The 15,954-nt window shown below is 43.2% G+C and overlaps 1 protein-coding gene across 1 annotated transcript in view; it reads left to right on the forward strand.

The window, feature by feature from the left end:
- The first annotated feature begins 1,646 nt into the window (after positions 1-1,646).
- The window catches only part of LOC137910776 (clathrin coat assembly protein AP180-like), a 34,200-nt gene continuing 19,892 nt past the window's right edge, over positions 1,647-15,954 (forward strand). The window contains exon 1 of the mRNA XM_068755182.1: positions 1,647-1,776. Within this exon, the coding sequence (XP_068611283.1) occupies positions 1,647-1,776 (130 nt within the window). The remainder of the gene's footprint in view (positions 1,777-15,954) is intronic.

Raw genomic sequence — 15,954 nt, forward strand, 5'->3', positions numbered from 1 at the left:
CGACACTAGTGGGGGGGGGGGGGGGGGGCTCAGTGTGTACATTCAAGAACATGGGAAATGCTTTATACATTTTTTTGTATTTATAACTTTTACTTTTCAGAAACGATTGTATTGTACGTATACTTAATTTTAATTATTTGTACATATGGGGCAGCTTTGATGACCAACTTTTACCGTTTCATGTGAAGATGCTGGATCATTCCAGATCGATGTGACTGAATAAAGATTTCTAATGAGAACTTTACGCGTGTGATGTCCTGCTGTGTACGATGAGTTTAGCTCGGGTGTGTTAAACAAGGATTTATTCTCCGCCACCGTTATTCTGCAAATGCTACATTTGAAGCTCGAGTAGATTGTGTTGTGTTTTCACCGAACCATTACTAAAGGACCGTTTCATTCATTCATCCATCATTCATCCTGGATGAAACGCCTGCTCATCGCGGGACAAACGCACCGTTCAGTTCACCTAAGATGCATGTTTTTGGAGGTCGGAAGAACGCAGCAGGGAGAACATACAAGATGTGCACAGAAGGGATTCGAACCTGGAACCTTCTTACTGTGAGAGAACGCTATAAATGGCGTGTTTTCTCAAGTTATTTCCACAACCAGTTTACGGGGTTCATATCAGCAATTCAGCACCATGGACAGTGGCAGAGGCAGATGCTCTGATTGGCTGTAGGTTCAGCACCATGGACAGTGGCAGAGGCAGACGCTCTGATTGGCTGTAGATTCAGCACCATGGACAGTGGCAGAGGCAGACGCTCTGATTGGCTGTAGGTTCAGCACCATGGACAGTGGCAGAGGCAGACGCTCTGATTGGCTGTAGGTTCAGCACCATGGACAGTGGCAGAGGCAGACGCTCTGATTGGCTGTAGATTCAGCACCATGGACAGTGGCAGAGGCAGACGCTCTGATTGGCTGTAGATTTATTTTGCATTCATCCATGACCAAAGCGTGCTTTCCAGTATTTGACCTTCATATGGGAGCAGCTCGCCCATCTGTCACCTCCACCGAGCTCTCGTCTCTTCTCAGATCTCGCGATTACAGAGGGAGCAGCAGGGTTGGTAATACTGCGTCACCTGACAAGGGGGCGGGGCCTGCTGAGGGGTATCATAAATAAATAAATAACGAGGACCTCCATCCACTGAGAACACCGCCATCCAAAAAAACACGGGCAGAAGCGCGCATCGCCGGGGCTTGCTGGCTGACGGTGGGCCGCAGCAGAGAGGAGGAGGAGGAGGAGGAAGAGGAGGAGGAGGAGGCAATAACCGCTGCGCTGGATGCTGGGGGGTAATGATGATGAAGATGCCAGCCAGGGTCTGATGTTCCCTGCACGCCCCGCTGACGCGCAGGGACTGATAGTGAGGATTACCCTGCAGGCTGGAGGAAGGAGGAGGCAGCGACGAGCATCCTCTGGTGAAGAACAAAAACAAACCCGGATCTAACATTAAAGGAAAACTCAAGATTAAAACCCGAAGCCGGATCTCATGCTTCACACGAGCTACAAGGAAGAAACGCACGCAAATCCGAAACACCGGGTGGGAACCCGTTTCTCTCCGTGCGCTGCTTTTCCGTGGCGCGTTCGAGGCCAGCTGGGATTACACAGAACAGTCGTTCCGTGGGGGGGTTGAGATCCACGCTTGAAGATGTCGGGTCAGACCCTAACGGACCGCATCGCCGCGGCGCAGTACAGCCTGACCGGATCCGACGTGTCCCGGGCGGTGTGTAAAGCCACCACACACGAGCAGACCCCCCCAAAGAAAAAACACATGGAATGTGAGTTCTATCTATCTATATATATCCATCTATCTATCTATCCATCATCTATCTATCTATCTATCTATCTATATCCATCTGTCTATCTGTCTATCTATCTATCTATCTATCTATCTATCTATCTATCTATCCATCATCTATCTATCTATCTATATCCATCTATCTATCTATCCATCATCTATCTATCTATCTATATCCATCTAACTATCTATCCATCATCTATCTATCTATCTATCTATATCCATCTATCTATATGTTTATTTATCCGTCTATCCATCTATCTATCTATCTATCTATCTATCTATCTATCTATCTATCTATCTATCTATCTATCTATCTATCTATCTATCTATCCATTTATCTATCTATCTATCTATCTATCTATCTATCTATCTATCTATCTATCTATCTATCTATCTATCTATCTATCTATCTATCTATCTATCCATTTATCTATCTATCTATCTATCTATCTATCTATCTATCTATCTATCTATCTATCTATCTATCTATCTATCTATCTATCTCTGTCTATCCATCATCTCTCTATCTATCCATCTATCTATCATCTATCTATCTATCTATCTATCTATCTATCTATCTATCTATTTATCTATCATCCATCCCTCCATCCTTACACATCTATCCCAGCACCATGATGGGGGACTCCTCCCACCCGTTTCCATCCATCCAGGAGTTCCTCAGCCAGTTCCTGCTGCCGGGCTTCTTTCATTGTTCCAGCCGTTACAGAACCAGAGACTTCAGTCCGACTGTTGAGCGCTGGTGAATGCATAATCGAGAAGGTTGAACGTGGTGCTGTAACTGCTACGCGCACACACGAGACTGTTGTCCACTATGGTGGAGCACAAAGTTGTGTAGCATCTGGGTAGATAGATAGATCTTATCCTGGTGTAATGTGTTGATAGTGGAAACAGATGGAGTGTCGGTTCAAAGTCACTGTCCGAGGCTTTAAAGGAATGTGGACGGGCCTCTATGGCGTCTGTAAAGGGCCTGCAGCAAACATCAATCTGAGATAAGCAGCACACGGTCATACTGCAGTGACATCATTCACGCTGATTCAGAGTGAACAGTATGATGGTGTACACAACCACCAAACCTGACTGGATAATGGGGGGCGTGGTGTTCAGAAAGGAGAACAGGCCGGATCACAGGAGACTCCGGACACTGCATCCTTCCAGATGGAACTGTAAGTGGGGCGTGGACACGTGTCCCTGAACATTTTACTTATGATATTATTGACCGACTGGGAAGTCAGAACCTGCCAACCTTTGAGATTTATTACCTCAGCAAAGAAGGTTTGGTCTGTTTGTTTCTTTTCATGCACAGCCATGAATCTTAGTGGAAGGATGGTGCAGGACGCGCATTTCATTTTAGAGTGGATCCAGGAATTCTTTCCACGTAACTCTGTGTGATCGGACATTTAATGCTTGTCCCTGTTCACCACACGAGCTTTGTGCAGGAGGAAGGCTTAGATAGACAAGCAAGTAAGATTGTTCAGCCCTGGCAGATGTTTGTGTTCTAAAGGTTGCCATTTTATTTTGCCATTGATTCAACTGGATAGATTTCCCCTTCATGGAAATCAATCAGTGAATATCAAGGCATGAGGCCTGTCAGCATTTAATAGTCCGGTGGCACTGTGCACCGTTACACCATCGATGCCTTTGGTGTTCATCTGTATTTATTCTGTTAAAGACGAATAATGAAGCAGAACATCCACGGAAAGCAGCAAACGAGAGCTACAATAAATATTTGACACAGAACATAAACTTCCTTCCAGTAAACATACCTAGCAAAGAGAACCTCAGGGTGGAGAAAGGAAAAGTAGAATAGCATAAAGGAAGTGGTGAAATGCCTCTGGGTGTGAAGGTGTGGTTAGATGCTGGCCGATTCAACGTGGAGCTCACCTCTCACCCAAGGTGCTGCTGGGATAGGCTCCCACCCCCTCTGAGCCTGAAAAGAATATGTATGGTTATAATGGATGCATGGATGGATGGATGGATGAATGGATGGATGGATGGATGGATCAGGTACAATAACTCTCCAAACCAACTGAACATTCATGCAGCTTAAACTACGCTCTGCATCTGCACACAATCAATAAAAGATCCACTCAGCAGACTTCTTCCAACAAAGCAGAGTTGATCGTAACCATAGAGGAAGACATGGGAAGTGGCTCCTTACACTCAGGCTGACAGAGTAGTTAAGATGGGGACGATTATTTTTTTTCTTATCTGATTGGTTGAGTCATCCATCAAATAATATAACTGTCTAAACAATTACATTCATAAAACATGGATTATCCGTTAGACGCATGTCCAAAAGCTGTTTGAGGATTCATGTTAGTCTCATCAGAAATGTGTCCACGGTCTAAATAAGAATCTACTATTCACCGAGAGCCAAATGTGAATGAATCTGTACCTCAGCTGACCCAATTCAAGGGCCGTGCAGAGAGGAGAGCATTAAGCTCCGCACGCTGTGACCCCAAAACCCCAAAACCCCAAAACCCCAGACTGATGTAAAAATGAGGAATTCAGAAGTCACAGAGTTTCTTCAGAGATTCAAGTATCAAAAGTGCTATAAATAAATAAATACTATTATATAGTCTGCGTTGTACTGTTTAAACATACTTATATATCAGTTCTATGTCCTTCCAGGCAGTTCGTTTTATACCCTACAATTAACCTATTATTGCAGCGCAGTGAGTGATTTTATTTATAGTGTGCGATAATGCACTGTGACCAAATGGTTTGTGTCTTCAGACCGTAAACCGCTGACTCTACCGTCAAGTCGGGCTGATTGAAGAGAACATAATCCTGGTTATAACACCTTGAGAAACTCTAGAAAGTTTTGGCAGAATACGTCTGCTATTTATTTTGAGAGCCAGACGGATGCTTGCGATACAGATCGGATGTGGGCCGCAATCATAAAAGATAAAGATTAGAGCTGAGGCAGCGCCGATTGCTTGACACCCCCACATGGCCCGAGTGGGTCTCACAGCAGGCTGCTGTTGGAGCAGAGGATAATCCCGGATGCTTTCTGTGAACAAACAAGACCATCGCTGAGAACATTGGTAGTCTTGATGTACGCAGTTACAAAAGTACAGTCTCCACACTCAAACCAAATTTAGAGGAGATGCTCTATAAATGAATGAAACTGGTGGAATTTTGGCAAAGAGGAAGATTGACAGTTAATAATAATCGTTTTTGGCAATTTAGGTTTTACATAAAAATCTACTTTGGAAATGCTTGAGAGCCATTGACTCTTTTTTTTAACATATGAATGATAAATAAGACAATATCATGAAAATATATCTTTGTATTGCATCTTTTTTGCAGGAGATGCTGAGCTTTTCAGGCTTGCATTAATAATATAATGATTAAAGTATAAATATGCATTTCTTTGTTAACAAGGACGCTCTTTCAGAGCAGACCCCAGAATACCAGTCTCTTTAGCGATGGTGTGTAGATTTGGCTATTTTACTGCTGACATTAATGGGAAAATAGATTTATCTAGAATGTGCACTAACTATTTAGTAATCTTGGCTATTAGTGTTGAATATTTGACATGGACCATCTTTAATTTCTGATGATACACGAGTTAAATGTTCTTTTTGAATTGCATCGGTGCGTCAGTGTGACACTGATGATTTAATCATCAGGTCTGTTTGATGGATTCCGCTTTACTGAATTGGACTGGATAGAAACAACATCTGTCAAATTCATTAATTAACCTGGTTCCCGTTTTTGCATTTGCATTCAGCTGCTAAATGTCACTGTCCTCCGAGGGGGGGGGGGGCATTTTGTTATTACTGCTACCATGAACCAACACGCGTGACAAGCCGGGGCTTACCATGAGTACTTGAAGGCAGCGTTTCTCTGACTGGTCAGCATAACAACCGAGCTGCTTCTCAGTGTGAACCCAAAGGCCCCCGCAGCAGGGATCAGAGGACATGACAGAGGACAGAGTATCTGCAGCTCATGTAAAAGGGTTTGAATGAATGCCAAATGAAAATGACCATGTAGTAAGAGAAGCCTGCTGCTCTTGAATTGATTTATCTACTGCAACTCTTGAAGCCCGACTTTTAAATACTGTTTTGGAGAAGGCCACAATTCTCCTCCCCACGCTGTCACTCTTCTTTGCGTCCATGTAATATTTAAGACCTGCCCATATTTATCACCGGCTCTACAGTTCCTCTGAGTCTAGTGACATGTGAGCACTCAAAGGATGCATGACCTGCTGTGTGTGAGTCTGCGTGTTGGGCGAGGGTGTGAGGGGTGAGAAAACATAAACAGCTTGCGGGCTTCCCTTTGGCGTTAGGCGTTATTGCCTTGACATGAGTCACCTTCAGTGTGTGAATTGATGGGAGTAGACGATGAACGCTCTCTAAAGTCTCGTTAGCTGGCTCCCTGCAAAGGTAAAATGTCTGCCAGCGAGTCTCAAGCTCAGCGATTAATGTTATGCTTTTTTGTTGTGTACAAAAGCCAAAGTGTAAAAGCAGCTGTGATTTTTACAAAGGTTCCTCCTCGTCTTAATTATCATTTCAATCACAAGAGAACGAAGCAAAGGGAGCTGTTTATTCATGTTGGAAGGCTTTGGTTATTCGACTCCTCTGGGAGAATGTGACCGGAGAGCATCTACCCTGAGCAGCAGCGAGAGAGTGCCCTCCATTGCAGTCTGAACGCTGATGGTGGCGGTGGCTGATGACTCTGCAGGAACTGATTTCAATAATGAAATTGGTGAATCTAGGAAGACCGGGTATGAGGGAGAGGTGAAACTTAGGAATAGAGGGTAGGGTATAAATGGCAGGATGGTATGAAAATAAAATAAAGGAATAGTCTCCCTGACTGAACTTTCCACAGAACTTAATAAAAAAAAAACGTTCAAGATTTTGATAAAAGTTGAAGAGAAGATCTAATTCACGCTTATATCTGTTGGTTCATGAAGGTAGAGCAGGAGAAGATTAGATTATTTTAGCTTAGCATTGCATAAAGACTGAACTACGACCACAATATGTTAGCTCTACCCTTCAGTAGATCAAAGATATTAAAAAAGACAGCGCTAATGTCAAAACATTCTTTAAGGATTGATCACTAATCAGAAGGCTGATAATGGCTGTAACAGTTACCTGTTGCAGATGTGAATATCAGCAGAAAAACACCCATTAAAGAAACATAAATATACCATCATCGGCATCTCTGTAGTTCTGATATTACGTTATTACTTCAGACGCTAGCCTGACAGGTGCGTTCAAATGTTCAAATGTTTCCTGGAAACAAGAGTGGAAGCTGTTGTGCTCACAACCCGTCTGGAAGTCTGGAAATACTGTGGCAGATAAGCCTCATCCGGATTCAGACAGTTTGTCTCCCCTAAAAGCAGGAACAAAATACTGATGCTGAAATTTATTCTCAGTAGGATAAAATGTCTGAGAAACATAGAACTGTTGCAAAGAATAAAAAATAAGGCACCTTTACTGACTTCAGTGACATATGTCTACTTATGATGCTGCTTTCATTAGCATCCTGTGACAGGACTGGATTCCAGTGTTTTAACAGTCAGCCATAACATCTGTTTCTGTGTTAACACATTTAACTTTTGGTTCTAACACCTTCAGTAAATTTACACGTAAAATTCAGACTGGCATTTTCAATGAGAAGCAATGTGTCTCTGCTGTAGCATTGAACCATGACTGCGTTTTCTTATAAATGTGCCCTCATCTGGTCTGGAAAGGAGAAGCATCAGGCAGGACATGTGTTGCAGTTTAAGCGTGAGTCAATCCAAATGATATAAGGAGGAGAACAACCATCCTCCAGCCTTTCAGTTCCCTCGGATGGTCCTCATGCATCGCCCTTGTTCTTTGAGCACCTCCGCCCACTCTCCTCTCTCCTCTTCCTTTCTTACTACTCCATAACGATTCTGTGCAGCGCTCACCCACTGGCAAATGAGCAGAGGAATGCGAACGGAGATCGCCCCACGCACTGCAGTGATGATCTCACAGTGGGGATCCGTGCAAGCCCAGAATGCCTCTCTAATGTCAAGCACTGTGTGGGAGGCAACTTGCTCTGCCAAGCAGTGTGTGTCCAGAATAATGAGCTGGAACCAGGATTCCCCATCCAACCCTTAGACACTAAATATGACCCACCAGCTCAAAATGATTTGCTTCTCTTTTCTTACTACCTCCCACCACGTCTTCCCTCTCAGCCCTTTTTCTGATGTTCCGTGGAGGTCACAGTGCCCTTGAGCTGGCTAGTCTGAGCATAAAACATGGCAGTTACAGTACAGTTGTGTCTGTGTGTGTGTGTGTGGGGGGGGGGGGGGATTCTTTGCACTTAATGGGCAGACTGTGCATTCAGAGGCTTGCTTTAGCCAGTGGGCAGGTAAAAAGTACACGGTATTCTCTTCAGGTAAGCAGCAGCACTTCAAGCAGCTCAAACATTGTAGCACTATGTCTAGAACCAGGCTGCACATCAATAATGCATGGAGGATTGGGTTGCTTGATGTTTCATCGCTCTGTCTCACTGTTGGGTCGTCTTCAGGAGAGGGAAAAAGCATCACACCTACTGAATCATCAGATGCAAGACCATGTGGGAACATTTAGTTTCACAAAGTTTGCAGTAGTTGTGACTATATTCTGCAGCCTCTATGTGAAACAAACACTCTACTCCTTAGATAAACAACAACAACATGATAGATAGTAAGATGGGCCTGTAGCTTTATGATGCTATCTAATTGGGTTGAAATGTTGTGTCAGTTTCACAAGAGAAAGGCTTTGAGGCTGGCTGCTGTAATATTCTACAAAGGGACGTGTCCTTCAATACAACAAAGAGCAGAACAAGGTTGTAAACAGTGAGGTAATCCTTTACCCAATAATTACGCCGGACGCCATTCCTGCCTCATTGTATCTCACAAGGACACTTTAGTGAAGCCTGCCCAGAGTTTGCTCACCACGGCAAATCAACCTAGTCGATTGCAGAGCCATCGATCTAGTTTAACCATACAAAGCTATATAGTTGGTGACCTAATTTTAATTATTCCCGATAAGCATCCCACCATTCTTCATTGCTCTTTGGCTTTGTAAAGACCTTTTGGATAATCAGGTTCAGGTTTTTATTTCTCACAGATTTTGAAGATACTTTGCTTCAAGTGCGTTATTTATCTGAACAAACAGTGAGCATTTCGGTCCGTGTCGCTTTCCTTGGAGCGTAAACACAGAAGCAACAAGCTGGAGATTTATATTTGACTCGGGGAGACATAAAGCCTCCCGGGAGAAGAACAGTTAAACAAGGGATGGAATGGAAGGAGCGAGGAAGGACAATGAATGCATGCAGGAAGAAATGCTAGACTGGTGATAGTCAAGGAGAAAATATATTGGCTGTAATTTGATCTGGAATCATTTGGCAGACATTTGGGCTATGAGTAAAAGGAAAGCGTAATCAGGGGAAGATTGATGCGTCAGCACATCTGGCAAAAAACAGATGTGTTCAGTGGGATGAAGGATCTATCAAATGCCTGTTTGGATGCTAAATTGGATGAGGAACAACGAGCTGCAGTCATTCATGCCGCTGAATCACATGCAGGTAATTAACATTGAGTTAACTTATATTGCTCACCAACACTGAGGCAGAGCTTTGGCTGTCACTAATTGACAGAATTATTGAGAATCTGTCTTGATATATGTGTGTGAGTGTGTGTGTGATGCAGCCATGCAGCAGTGCAGCCATGATATCATTGGTGGTTCACCTTCAGCCGTCCTCATCCTCAGTCATGTTGATATGAGCTAATTTAGCTGTTCTATCATCCAGCAGAACGGAAGTAAATATGTAATCAAATATAATCCACATTGGACACGCCTCCTTTTAGCCATCCTGTACAAATGCAATGATTGGAAGGCTTTGTAACCCTGGGTTACATCACAGCAAATTAACTGTTACCATCAGCTGACAAAGTGCCTTCATGAAGACGAGCTGCTATCTGTGCCTAGCAGCAGATTGGTTAGCATTGTGTGGGATGCCAGCTTTTTCCCTGCCATCGCTTACAGTCTTCACAGTGTCAGGATCCCAGTGGCTCCCTCTTTGTTTGGCTGCCACACAACATTGGGTGCTATGCTCTGCTGGGACAGAGTGCATTCTGGGTATTCCCCCCACCCCTGAATGTTCCTTGAGGGTGAGAGGAGCTATAAATAAATGCTGTGGCTTCATGGTGCATTCATGTGTAGCTCAACAAGGCATCACTCGTGCACATAGCCTTTTTACTGTGCCCGAGTCGCCTGTTTAACACGATTCTATGAAATCTGCATGAAATTATGTGAATTCACTGTTGAATCTTTCACCCGTTTTGGGACTCAGGTAAACTTGGCTATGTTTGATTTCAAAGGAATTTGATACCACTGCAAATATAAGGGGCTGCCTCGTTGGAAAGCACCTTGATATGGTCCATTTTAAGTACCATATGGTCCCCTTTGGTACTTAAAAATCCATTTGTAATGCAGACTTGTTTGAGTGGGTTTTGTTGTCCATGCATGCTTTGCAGTACCTTCAGTTTCAGTTATTGATCATTTAGAGAGCGCCTTTTGAAATTCGAACCCTGTCATTTGTGTGTTTTTGTGTCAGATGCTGAAGGGCATCCTGGCGTGGGATAGAATGACACTGTGGTGAGAAGAGCCCACAGATCCAAAACGTTATTTGATCGGTGTCGCCTGCTGAAGGGAACTACCTTACTGGATGCCCGCTGGCATGGGCAGCTTCTAGCCCATGGTAACAGGAAAATAATATTGAGCATGCATGAGACGTTCAAATGAAAGTGTAGCACAAGAAACAGCATCAGTGGTACAATTTTAGCTTGGAAGCTTGTTTCAGGCCTCATATCAGGCAGAAGCTTTGCGTTCATCAGACAGAATATTGATTCATGTGTGGTTTACTGGTGAGATAATGGTCTGCAGATGTGCACTACATGTTTGGATAAGTGTCTTGGATGGCAGGCTTCCTTCCCCCTTGTGTTTCCTTCCTCTCATTATATGTGAACATGTCATACCGACGGTTCTCCTGTCGTCGCTTTCTCCGCTGCACGGTGATGGCTCGGCTGAACACAGGAGGAGGAGGATGTGTTTCAACATGTGTTTTTGTTATTGCATGTTACATAATAAATGTATTGCATAGTTTAGAGGCTATTGCAGTCCTGTGCTCATGAATAACCTTGCACAACAGCTACAAATCCTTAGAGTTTAACTCCAATTTTACTCTAGCACATGATACGGATAGTTTCATGTTTGACCAAAATGTTTAGCCAGGATGCATTTAATAATTATATTTGATATATATGCATATATATATATACTTCTACATAACTTTTTGACCCGAGACACCCAATGCACATTAGCGATTGACGACTAGACGATTGTGATCGCCGCTCCTATGCCAGCTTATCTGCCTTGCGGGTCGCGGGCCTGCTAGAGCCTATTCCAGCCGGCGAGAGGCGGGGTACACCCCGGATGAGGCGCCAGCTCATCACGGGGCCACACGAAAGGCAAACACACATGCTCACGCTCACACATGCAACCAATTGGGAGTGACCAAGTCTCATAAGCTGCATGCTTTTGTAGGTGGGAGGACGCTGGAGAACACGGAGAGAACCCACACAGACACGGGGAGAACATACAAACTTCACACAGAAAGGAATTGAACCTGGAACCTTCTTGCTGTGATGCAAGTTTCACATATATTGCTTTGTTTTTGTGGTGAGAGGAAGCTGGAGATCAGGACTTTCTGTTTTTGAGTTGTTTGACACACTTCTGATGTGCGTTAAATCATTGCCGGATTTTTGTAGGATAATACAGTCAAGATGGGCAGTGCATAAAAATGGAGCAGAGCATTGAGGACATTAATGTGGGCTTCTCATCACCCATGACTGAATGTGGGGGCAAACATGGCAAGGAAGAGCAAATAGATTCAGGGCAGATTCATGAGGTGACAAAATACCTCCTTGTCATCATGTTCTTGGATATAATTCCAGTATCATCCCACAAAAATCAGGCAGTAAACTTAACAGTTGGGACTGAGTAGATCTTCTGTCCATCTGAGGGCAATGTAAAAAGCTGTTAACAGAACATTACCATCAATATCGTGCATATGACATTTATTGTCTATTTACATATCCAGCAGACATGCAGCAACATTGGTATTCATTTGGAGACAGGCTCCTGCCATCCAAATAAAGTCAAACATACATCTCCAGTCCTCAGCTGCTAAGGTGTCCATTGTAAAGGCTGTTTTATGAAAAAGCAGGTCCACCACAGGTTGGAACTTTCAAAGCTGCTGGATAGGAAGTGTATTTATGGGCCACATTTAAAGGAGCTTTTGAAATGTAATGCCCGGCCTTTAGTGACACATTTGGTTTTCAAGTACGGCCTTTGAAGGATACAGGCCCTGAATTGAGACACAGCTGCCCTCATTTGATCGTCTGTAAAAAAAGAAGGGGGGGGGGGGGGGTCGCCATTGAAACAGAAATTCAGTCTACTTGAAGTTTCCCCAGCTATATTAAAATTCAAGATGAAATCACTGGAGCACTTTAATTCTCATTCAGAATACACTAAACATTTAAGCAAACCCACTATTGGAATTCAGTTTTTGTATATGTGGAGATTATTATTGTGACAGTGTGTGTGCTCACACTCAACAAGGGCCACATAGCGAGTTGTGACTTACTCGCCTTCACACTTATGAATAATTGAGAAGAAAGTTGGGAGACGATGAGTCAGGAGCTGCTGCTCGATGCCGCTCTGCATCTCAATCAGAGCCAAGCCCAACAGGAAGAGCGTTCTCATCTGCTGCGTGCTTTAACGTTTCACAACTTTGTCAAGAACATTGATCCCACAAATTCAATGTAGTCCTAATCCTCATGTAGATTATTATTTCTCTTGTGCATTCTTTTTCTTACTGAACTCTCATGGACAGAGCAGATTCACGAAAAGTATTTATGCAGATTGTAGCACTTCAGAGACAGAGGGGATGAAAAGCATCTGATAATGTAGGCTGCTGACTCATCAGCCCTGTAGGATACCTTTCTACGTGTGCAAGCATGCATGCATGTTAATGTGCATGCATCTGCTGCGTTACTGCACATAAATCCCCACGTGATGAAAGCATGGTGGAGGCAGCTAAATTGCTAGCGGACTTGTAGCATGACTGCCAGAGCAAAGTGACCTTGAGCACATTTTCATGCAGTTGAACTCGTAAACGGTTTCATAAACCTGAACTATCGTCCATCAATTAGTTGCTGATGATGTACGATGCTTTTTGTAGACAGACATATATGATGAGGTTGGTTCAATCTCTAATACTTATTGATTACACTCTTTGGTCAGTATATCAGCTCACCTATTTTCTAATTACCGTAATTACCATACCATGTCAGATCGTAAGTGTATTTGTTGCTTCTGAAGATGCAAAACCTTTTAAAGAAGCACAGCATGAGCTTAAAAATTAACAAAAAGTAAATTTTAGCAAATTCAACTCCAAAAATGAAGTAAATTATGTATTTCTTAGACCTTATATTTACTTACACAGCAATAGATAGTGAAGAAAGTGAGCTTGTTCTCATACTCTTCATACTGTATGTAAACACATCCGCATCAATCGTTGACCACGTGTCTCTGTTCACACGCCCAAGAGACAAACGCTTGAGTCCCACATTAAAGAAAATGACACAGGAATTCACTTTCGGATCTTCTGCCAAGGAGGAATCGATTGGATTTTTAGGCAGAAGAGGGTACAGAACCAGACAGGAAAAGCAAAAATCAAAAATCAACTGGCCTTGTTCAAGTTTGATTGAAGACATTTCACCTCTCATCCAAGAGGCTTCTTCAGGTCTAAATGACTGGTAGAGGGTCCAGATACTTACACTGCTGGAGCAGAAAAGAAACAAAGGCCCGAACCCACCAGGACAAGGAGCAACATAGAATGCAGCACAGTGCAAAGTGTTCCCCACTTACCGACGTACTCGTTCAATGACGACTCGGAGTCACGACAGGCGTTCCAAAATTTAAACGTATGCGTTTAGCAACAAGAAATCGCTGTTACGATGAACGGAATGCACTGGCAGCGGAGAAATGAGTGTGTACGTACAAATATTCAGTATATAGTATATTGGCCGATACGTATGCAAATATAAACAGTTTTTCATCAATTCATTTTAACATCTTTTCTATGGGCAAGAGGCGGGACATAAACCAGAAGCGTTGGCAATGCATCACAGGGTAAAGTTGTCAATCAACGGGGGTTTCGTTTAACCATGAAATCCTTTAGTGCAGGGTCTTCAGAAGGTAATTCCATTGTCAATTGAGGAGCAGATGTATTGACCCAAAATCCACAACCCATGATTTGGTATTTTTATTTCCCCACACACCATTTGATCCAATTCGTAATCAAGATCTAAGAGATTAAAACATTTGGAGGAAGATAATGTATTTAATAAGAGCACTTGTGAGAACACATATTTCTTTCAGACACACTCTAGATTCCAGAAAATGTTTTTGGATTGGTCAGATGTTGGGCACATTGGCATTGGAAGAGCTATTCTCCCTGGTTCTAGGCAGTAACCCTCCACAACCGAGGCAAACTGCCATTTAGTCTATTTTAAGCCAGAGAGGAAAATTCAATAGACCCCTCTCAGCTGCTTCTCAATGCGCAGGCATGGATTTGACATCATTAATGAATCGCCGGACTAACATTCGTCACTCTGCTGCCGCTGCTCCGGGATGTCTTCACAGACATACACTGTATTTATTTATAAAATAGATTTCAATAAATCTCTATGTGCCATTTGTTTAAAAACACATGTATTTGACATTTCTTTTTCAGACATAATTGGAAATATCTGAGTCAAACAATAGTAGCCACCGGCTACACAATTTATTCTCCGTCCTTTATGTTTTACATTCAATTCACTGGCACTGTGGGCTGACAAATCACCGTACGTACTTCAGTGAGTGTATTCTGTCGCTTCCTGTCTGTTTGACTGTGTGCTGTTTTGTTACTTAAATAATTAATAATTTGTGTTCATTTCCCACATAAATTTGACAGCTACTTGTAATATTAACCGTTTCTGGATGTTCCAATTCACAGTTCCTTTATTATTATTAACTAACTTATTAAAGTGGTTACCAATGCAAGCAATGTCTTCTCCCTCTGACTCTCCTATCTCCTGCTCAGTGTTGTAAATTTAGCTACTCCTCTGCCTCCTTTACCGATATTGATACTTGTAAAAGGTGTAGTTACTTTGCTATGTTGGCCGGTTCCAGGCCACAGAGTCAGATCCAGTAGCTGTGACAGCTGTCCAGCCCTCTCCAAGCGGTGTGGACCGACCCCAGGTAACTCCTGAGCATCGGGACACCAAGGCGGCTGGGTGACTATTCAGAGGAAGCCCAGCCAGAAACAGAAATGCAGTAACTTCTACTCTTTTGGTCCTCCGCCAACCCCCCCCACCCGCCCACCCTTCTCCATCTCTCTGCTGTGGAATACTCTCTCTGTGCTGGAATTATTGACTTGCTGCAGAAGCCACATCAAAGTGATAGCTTGAGTGACTCAGACGAGGCAACAGTGAGAAATACAGAAATAATTGCATTTTCATCTGACTCCTCTGAGCCCCCGCTAAACAAGTCACACATATGTATCTATAGGTGCCGCCTAACATGCGTGGAGCTGGCATAGAGTGACGGTGCTGCCGATGTAGAGCAGTTGGGAGGGGGGGCCTTAATCAAGGGCAAGTTGGCAGTGCCCTGGAGGTAGAGGCACACTGCAAATTTTGTCTAGCCTGGAACTTGAACTCTCCAGTTCCCTACCCACTGAGCCACTGCACTAAACACTAAATGAGTTTACATTTTGATGTAACCATCAAAATGGTAAAAGGCAGCACCCGGAGGTTTTCTGTCGATAAATACTCGCTCTCCGTACTGGCAGATTTGGTTTCTGCCTATTAAACACATTCTTATCATTTGAGAGATTTTCAACCAAATAGCTAATCTATCAGGCATTTGATGCCTGAAACAATGATAAGAAACAGGTTGATGAAGCAAAAACAAAATCCGATTAGAGTATAATTTCAGATTTTCAGGGGGTATTTGAACGAGCACATCTTAGAAGAACACACATGATGATTTGAAATCAA

The sequence above is a fragment of the Brachionichthys hirsutus genome, chromosome 3 (assembly GCF_040956055.1).
Source record: "Brachionichthys hirsutus isolate HB-005 chromosome 3, CSIRO-AGI_Bhir_v1, whole genome shotgun sequence".
In the NCBI taxonomy this organism is placed as follows: Eukaryota; Metazoa; Chordata; class Actinopteri; order Lophiiformes; family Brachionichthyidae; genus Brachionichthys; species Brachionichthys hirsutus.